The 8,793-nt window shown below is 38.9% G+C and overlaps 1 protein-coding gene across 1 annotated transcript; it reads left to right on the top strand.

The window, feature by feature from the left end:
- The first annotated feature begins 4,458 nt into the window (after positions 1-4,458).
- LOC110200753 (glycine N-acyltransferase-like protein 2) lies at positions 4,459-8,327 on the top strand. Its single transcript, XM_078148882.1, is given in 5 exon segments — positions 4,459-4,536; positions 5,279-5,386; positions 5,996-6,129; positions 6,237-6,401; positions 7,913-8,327. Coding segments are annotated over 5 exon segments (900 nt in total).
- Positions 8,328-8,793: the final 466 nt, after the last annotated feature.

The raw sequence follows: 8,793 nt of genomic DNA, 5'->3' as shown, positions 1-8,793 counted from the left end.
AAAGAAAGAAGAAAACCAAATTACTAGTATCAAGAATGAAAAGGGAAGCTACCACCAAGGAAGAGGAAATTAAAACAATAATTAGGAATTATTTTGCCCAACTATATGCCAACAAATTTGACAATCTTAGTGAAATGGATACATATTTACAAAAATATAAATTGCCCAGATTAACCAAGAGGAAGTAAAATACTTAAATAACCCCATCTCAGAAAAAGAAATTGAACAAGCCATTGATGAACTCCCTAGGAAAAAATCTCCAGGGCCAGATGGATTTACATGCGAATTCTATCAAACATTTAAAGAACAATTAATTCCAATACTATATAGACTATTTGGGAAAATAGGTGAAGAAGGAGTCTTACCAAATTCTTTTTATGATACAAATATGGTGTTGATACCTAAACCAGGAAGAGTCAAAATAGAGAAAGAAAATTATAGACCAATTTCTCTAATGAATATAGATGCAAAAATTTTAAACAAAATACTAGCAAGTAGATTGCAGCAACTTATCACAAGAATAATACACTATGACCAGGTAGGATTTATACCAGGAATGCAGGGTTGGTTCAATATTAGGAAAACTATCAGAATCATTGGCGTATCAACAACAAAACCAACAGAAACCACATGATCATCTCAATAGATGCAGAAAAAGCTTTTGATAAAATACAACACCCATTCCTATTAAAAACACTAGAAAGCATAGGTATAAATGGAGTCTTCCTTAAAATAATAAATAGCATATATCTAAAACCTTCAGCAAGCATTATATGTAATGGGGACAGGCTAGAAGCATTTCCAATAAGATGGGGTGAAACAAGGATGTCCATTATCACCACTGTTATTCAATATTGTACTGGAAACCTTAGCTTTAGCAATAAGAGAAGAAAAAGAAATTGAAGGCATTAGAATAGGCAAAGAAGAAACAAAGCTATCACTCTTTGCAGATGACATGATGATATACTTAGAGAATCCTAGAGAATCAAGTAAAAAACTACTTGAAATAATAAACAACTTTAGCAAAGTTGCAGGCTATAAAATAAACCCACATAAATCATCAGCATTTCTATATATTACCAACAAAGCCCAACAGCAAGAGATAGAAAGAGAAATCCCATTTAAACTTACTGTAGACATTATAAAATATTTAGGAGTCTATCCCGAAACAAACCCAGGAACTCTATGAACACAATTACAAAACACTTTTCACACAAATAAAATCAGATCTAAATAATTGGAAAAACATCAGTTGCTCATGGGTAGGCCGAGCTAATATAATAAAAATGACAATCCTACCTAAGCTAATTTACTTATTCAGTGCCATACCAATCAAACTACCAAAAAATTATTTTATAGAGTTAGAAAAAATAATAACAAGATTCATTTGGAAAAACAAAAGGTCCAGAATATCAAAGGAACTAATGAAAAGAAATGCAGGGGAAGGTGGCCTAGCAATTCCAGATCTTAAATTGTATTATAAAGCAGCAATCATCAAAACTGCTTGGTACTGGCTAAGAAATAGGGAGGTGGATCAGTGGAATAGGTTAAATATGCAAGACACAGTAGTCAATGACTATAGTAATCTATTATTTGATAAACCCAAAGACCCCAGCTTCTGGGACAAGATCCCACTCTTTGAAAAAAACTGCTGGGAAAACTGGAAAAGAGTATGGCAGAAACTAGGCATAGACTCAAATCTCACATTATATACCAAAATAAAGTCAAAATGGGTTCATGACTTAGATATAAAGGCTGATACCATAAGTAAACTGGGAGAACAAGGAATAGTTTACCTATCAGATCTATGGAGAACAGAAGAATTCATGACCAAACAGGAGATAGAGAACATTATGAAAAGCAAAATGGATAATTTTGATTACATTAAATTGAAAAGTTTTTGCACAAACAAAGCCAATGCAACTAAGATTAGAAGGAAGGTAGAAAATTGGGAAAGAATTTTTACAACCAGTCTCTCTGATAAAGGCCTCATTTCTAAAATATATAGAGAATTAAGACAAATTTATAAGAACACAAGCCATTCCCCAATTGATAAATGGTCAAAGGATATGAACAGACAGTTCTCAGATGAAGAAATTAAAGCCATCTATAGTCATATGAAAAAATGCTCTAAATCATTATTGATTAGAGAAATGCAAATCAAAACAACTCTGAGGTACCACATCACACCTATCAGATTGGCCAACATGACAAAACAGGAAAATGATAAATGTTGGAGAAGATGTGGGAAAATTGGAACACTAATACATTGTTGGTGGAGTTGTGAAATGATCCAACCATTTTGGAGAACAATTTGGAACTATGCCCAAAGGGCTACAAAAATGTGCATACCCTTTGATCCAGCAATAGCACTTCTAGGGCTATATCCCAAAGAGATCAAACAAATGGGAAAAGGACCCACATGTACAAAAATATTCATAGCAGCTCTTTTTGTGGTGGCAAAGAATTGGAAATTGAGAGGATGCCCATCAATTGGGGAATGGCTGAGCAAGTTGTGGTATATGAATGTAATGGAATACTATTGTGCTATAAGAAATGATGAACAGGCTGACTTCAGAAAAACCTGGAAAGACTTATATGGTCTGATGCTGAGTGAAGTGAGCAGAACCAAGAGGACTTTGTACACAATACAGCCACGTTATGCAATGACTAAGTTAAACTGAACCCTTCTCAGCATTACAAGGATCTAAGACATCTCCAGAGGCCTCGGGATGGAAAATGCTGTCCACATCCAAAGAAAGAACTATGGAAGTCGAATCGCTATCACTTATTTTTACCTTCTGTTGAGTTTTGTTTCATCTTTCTGATGGTTCCTCGTATTGGATTTAATTTTTCCTTACAACTTCACTAATGTGAAAATATGTTTAATGGGTATGTAAATGTAAAGCCTATGTCAGATTGTGTCTTGGGGAGTGGGGGGAGAAAAGGGAGAAAAATTTTCAACTCAAAAGCATATGGAAAAAAAATATTAAAAAAAATTTTAAAAAAAGGCATTACCATCTGCTCAGGTATCCCAGGCTTGGAATGGGGTTGGGGAGGGAAGAGTCAGCCCTGTGCATCTTACCTCGGCAGAATCTCTTCCATCTCTTCCCTTCTTCCACCCACAGTGTTATATGCTACTTCTTTCAGAGAAGAGATGGAAAATATTTTCATCTATTCCCACCTAGAATATTTTGATAGTGCACTGGTCTTTCTGACTACTAACTACTTTTCTACCACTCCCCCCTACTCCAATCCGTCTCTCATGCCATTGTCTGAGTAATCTTCCTAAGTTATTGCTCTCATTCCATCACTTCTCTACCCAGCAACCTTAAATGGATCCCTATTGCCTAGAAAAGAAAAATCACATTTTTATTCTGGCATTCAAAGCTTTCTACAATCCCAACTCCAAACTACCTTTCTAGTCTGATCTCACACTACTCCCTTACAATCAAGCCAAACTTTCTGTCTCCTCTAAGCTCCTGTTAACAAAATCCTTCCCTTCCCTTCTTACCCCAACTCTGAAAAAAATGTTAAAGTAGTGAGTTCTGGGGGGCAGCTGGTGCAGTGGATAGAACACTGGCCCTGGAGTCAGGAGGACCTGAGTTCAAATCTAGCCTGAGACACTTGCTACTTACTAGCTTTGTGACCCTGGGCAAGTCACTTAACCTCCCTCCCTAATTGCCTCACTCTTCCCCCCCCAAAAAAAGTAGTGAGTTCACCATCACCAGGGGTCTTTGAGCAGGGACTGGATGGCCACTTATGGGGTATTATGTTATAGTGGGAATTCCTTTTAGTTAAGGGGTGGATTTGATGTCTTTAAAGCTTGAAGGAACTTTAGAGATCATTTTATCTAATCCCCACATGTTACAATTGAAAAATCTGAGGCTCAGAGAGGGGAAAAGAGTTGTTCAAAGTCACACATCTTATAAGTATGAGCTCCCAGGGGGAAAATAATAATAATAGTAATAGTAATAACTATCATTAATATAGTGCTTTGATGTTTGCAAAGCACTTTACATATACTGTCTCAATTGCTCCTGACAACAACTCTAACAGTAGGTGCTATTATTATCCCTATTTTGTAGATGAGAAAATGGAGGCACAGAAGGTTATGTAACTTACCTAGGGTCACATAGCTAGTTAAGTGTCTAAGGAAGGATTTGAACTCAGGTTTTCCCGACACTACATCCACCACTTTACACACTAAAATCACTGGAGGATATTATCCCCTTCCCTGTGTATTTCAAAAATTGAATCTTGTGGAGCCTGATTTAGACCCTCAGCATCTGTGGCTCATTATTACAACTGGCACAGGTGGATTCACCTGTATGTCATGTGTCCCATGGATCTCTCCTGCCTGATTCCTTCTTTCTCATCTTCTCGGTCCTGGGTCCTTGGTCTTCTGATTTCTATTCTAACCAATATTTCGTTCTGAAGGTTTGAGTACAATGCAGGATGCATCTAGTATGTGAGGACCACATGGTGCAAGCTCTGTATCAATCACTGGCCCAAAGCATCCCAGAATCCCTGAAGGTGAGGTGGGAGGGGGTGGATGGGTCTCTGAGGGAGGGGAAAAACTAAGATCTGTGGCCATGCTGTTAGGGGGAGAAAAGTGATGAAATAGAAAGGGCAGTGATGACAAAACTAAACCATTTATCTATTTCAATCAGAAAAATCGAGTAAAAATTTTCACAATAAATGTTTTGTAGAGTAGTTGGTTATAGTCATGTTTTCAGTATGTATAGCTACCTGGGGCACTGGGAAATTGGGTGACTTTTCCAGGGTCATCCAGCCAGTGTGTGTTAGCCACAGGACACAAAGCCAGATCTTCCTAATTCTAAGGCCTCAGCTCTCTGTCTACTCTGACCCATTCCATGTGCATGTGCGTGTGTGTGTGTGTGTGTGTGTGTGTGTGCACGTGCGCATGTGTGTATTCCTTTCAAAGAAATATCATGTAGGTTTGTACCCTTTATTTGGGATGACAATACGAACTCTTCTCCAAGAACCAACCACAACTTGTTCATCCCTCTCGCCCACACCTGTCTGTCAGGATTTATTTGGAGTTACCTGGATTTCCAAGAATCTTTTCTGCCTGACCCTTTAATTACCTCCCAGGTCCAAGGGCAGCAGGTATGCCCTGAAATACAGCTGCTTTTCATCAGGCTACCTGCCATAACTAAGCCTCCCACCTCCCAAGCTACTTCATTTCCCAGCCTTCCATCACTGGTCATCATCAGCCTCACCTGCTTCCTTCCATTTCCCCTCCACTCCCAAGGTGTATGGTGCCATTTTCCACATCATTCATGGAAACCCCTTCAACCTGGAAGTGCTAGTGGACTTCTGGCCAGACTATCAGACTGTTGTCACCCGGCCTAAGAAGCAGGTAGGTAGAAGATAGAATAACAGGGAATAATAAAACAAGATGAGGGGTTGGGGCCAGCTGACAATGCAGAGTCCAGTGGCTGCAGATAGAAAGATAGACAGCACCAGGGATGGCACTTCTAATCTCTCTGCTACCATATAGATCCCTAGGGAACTGTTGGAAAAGTGGAAGAATAACATAGGATCATAGAGTTGGAAGGGATAGTAGGAGATAGTACTGACAATAATAATAATGACTAAAAATAACTAACCATCATATAGTTTTTTAAGATTTGCAAAATGCTGTATATGTGTGTGTGTATGTGTGTGTGTATGCATATATTTGGCAACAACCAATAACTCAGTTTCTGTAGGTTTTTAAGGTTACAAAGCACTTTCAGCCCTAAGTTGTAGATAGGGAAGTATTATTATCCCATTTTACAGATGAAGAAACTGAGGCTCAGAGAAATGAAGGGACTTCCTCAATATACCAGCTCTCCTTCAACATGGTGATCTATAAATATACATCCCTTGGCTTTGAATACTAGTTCTTGGATTGAAAAGGTGGAGAAAGCCATTTATTCCATCATTCTTAGCACAATCAAAACATCCCCCTTTCCATTCTAAATAGGAAATGGTTGACAAATTGGATCAATATACAAATACTTACCATATCTTCACCAAGGACCTTCAGAAATGCCAGCAGTTTCTAGAATCTACTGAGGTCATCGATTGGAAGCAAATCATTCAGATTCAAGGTAACTAGTCTTGGGGCCAAGACTATCTTACTTGAAAGACAAACAAAGCTGGCCTGAAGAGGTATAAACAGAGCTCAGTTAGAGCCAGTGATACCTTTCTCCTTCTTTTCCCAGTTGCCAGGAGAGCTTAGATAAAAGCATAAGAAAGATTGCAGCTTCCTAGTTCCTTCAGGTGGAACATTTAAGCAACGTTCTCTTTGTAAAAGAAGAAGTTCTTCAACTTGGGACAACTGAGGGCAAGTTGGTGACAACAGTGCTAGATACAAAGGTTTTGGAGAGGTAAGAGTTAAAGCTTTAAACCTCAAGTATCCATATACATTTCCTGGGTCCCCAGTGCCTCATTTAGTGGTAAAATAAAGCACATTTAGAAATGTGGAGTTTGGAGTTAGCCTGTGATAGAGGAGGCAGATGACAGTAGCAGCAGCAGCAGCGGCAATAGCAGCAACAACACTCATATAGTATTTTTTAAAAGTTTGCAGGCACTTTATGTGCTATAACATTGAATACTCACAACAGCCCTGTGAATTAGGTGCCATTATTATTCATATTTTTCAGTGAAGAAACTGAGGCAAATACAGGTGAAGTGACTTGCTTAGGATCAGCTAGTAAGTAAGTCTCTGAGGCAGGATTCGCACTCAGGTATCACCAACTTCAAGTCTACCATGGTCTCCACTGAGCCACTTGGCTGGGAAGTAAGAGAAGGGCACCCCATTTTGGTAAAGGTATTACCAAACTGGGCTAGGTCCAAATGAGGGAGACTAGGATGATGAAGGACTGGAAAAGATACCAGACAAACACTGGTTGAAGACCTGGGAATTTTTAGTGTGAAGAAGAGAAAAATCAAAGGCAGGAAGGAGAAAGGAACTCTGAGAACATGTAGTATTTGCAGGCTGCTGTCTGTCAGAGGTCAGAGCTATGAATGGAAGTTACTGAGAAAGATAATGTAAATGTAAACTAAAATGTAGCAATGAGTACTATTGGGAAGGAGAGGTGGTTGATTCTTCCTCATTAGAGGTCTCAGAGCCAAAGCTAGAAGATCCATCAGGGGTGGTATACACGGAATTCTTGTGCAGGTACATGGGTTGACCTATCATCAACTCTCAGGTATGAAGAATGAATGACTGAACAGACATTTATCAAGAATTTACTATGTGCAAAGCCTTGGCCAAATGACTTAGAAAGGGGAGAAGGGAGAGAAATAAGTATTTACTCAGCACCGCTATGTGCTAGGTGCTTTTACCAATATCCTATCATTTGATCCTCACAACATCACTGAGAAGCAGATGCTCTTATTCATCCAATTTTACAGATGATGAAACAGACAGACAGAGATTAAGTGATTTGCCCAAGGTTATTCAACTAGCAAGTGTCCGAGGGCAGGTTTGAACTGAGGTCTTCCTGATTCTAGGCTCAGCACTCTACTGACCCACTCTAGAATTCCATCTCTCCCCAGAGTCTTAAGTTGGATTTGAGGCATCTAGGTGACTCAGGAAATAGAGTGCTGGCCTTTGAGTCAGAAATCTGCCCTCAGACACTGGTTGTATAGCAAGTCACTTAGTTTCTCAGCTTCCTTGGCTGTGAAATGGGGATAATAATATCTACAGGGCTTTCATGAGCATTGAAAGAGATAACATGAGCAAAGCATATTGAGAACCTTAAAGCGCTATACAAATGCTAGCTACTATTATTAAATAAAAATGCATTTTGGAGAGACTAGCCATCCTTTGTGGAGATTTCAGAAAATTGGAGAACAGAGATACAAATAACTGGGCTTAATTTCTTTACAGTAGAAATCTGGAGGTAAAGTTTGCCCACCTGAATGTATCCCATGCAAAGCTCGTAAATGATCATTGGGAGCTGGGGCTCAATGAGAAGAGCCTGAATTATGTCAGACGTTGCATCCAGAACTTGCCAACTTTTTGCCTGCTGGGCTCAGGGGGGAACCCCATCTCTTGGTTTGTCATGGATCAGACTGGAGAACTGAGGATGGCCTATTCTCTACCCCAATACCGAGCAAAAGGCACAGGGTATTACTTGGGCATTCACATTTTACAATATCTTTTTAAAGAAAATATTCCATTTTTCCCACACATACCAGAAAAGAAGAAACGCCTCTTCAAAAATTTGACACGGTTTGGTTTCCATTCTTACCCTCGTGGATGGAACCAGTGGACATTAACCCCCAAAATGAAAGGTCGATACTGATCCAAGAGAATATTTGAACATGGAGCTAATGTGTACATATGCATACATACATACATACATACATACATACATATATATATGTAGGCTTTCAACCCAGCATGTAGCACAATACCTGACACATAGTAGGCACTTAATAAATGTTTGTTGAATAAATGAATGAAAGTTAGCAAATTAATTGAGCCTTGTGACACTGCTTGCTTGCACCCCAATAGGCAAAGAGAATTCTTATCTTCTTTATCTCTGCTTCCTTACAAAGTGGAACTATGCCATGCTTTCTAGAATGGGCTGTCTCCTATACAATCACAGTTCTCAGAAGTAGAAGTCCAGTAGTATCAGTGGACAACTTCTGTTTGCCAAGACAGATTTAAAATCAGTGCCTTCATTTCCTAAATATCTTTTGTTTTTGCTTTTATTTTGAGTGGAAGAATTCTACTTCCCATTTGCTGAAATTGTCACTGTATTATTT

Source organism: Phascolarctos cinereus, unplaced genomic scaffold (genome assembly GCF_003287225.1).
Source record: "Phascolarctos cinereus isolate Bilbo 61053 unplaced genomic scaffold, phaCin_HiC Scaffold_9;HRSCAF=440, whole genome shotgun sequence".
NCBI lineage: Eukaryota > Metazoa > Chordata > Mammalia > Diprotodontia > Phascolarctidae > Phascolarctos > Phascolarctos cinereus.
Note: the sequence above shows the minus strand (reverse complement) of the source record. Positions and strands in the feature narration are given on the sequence as shown.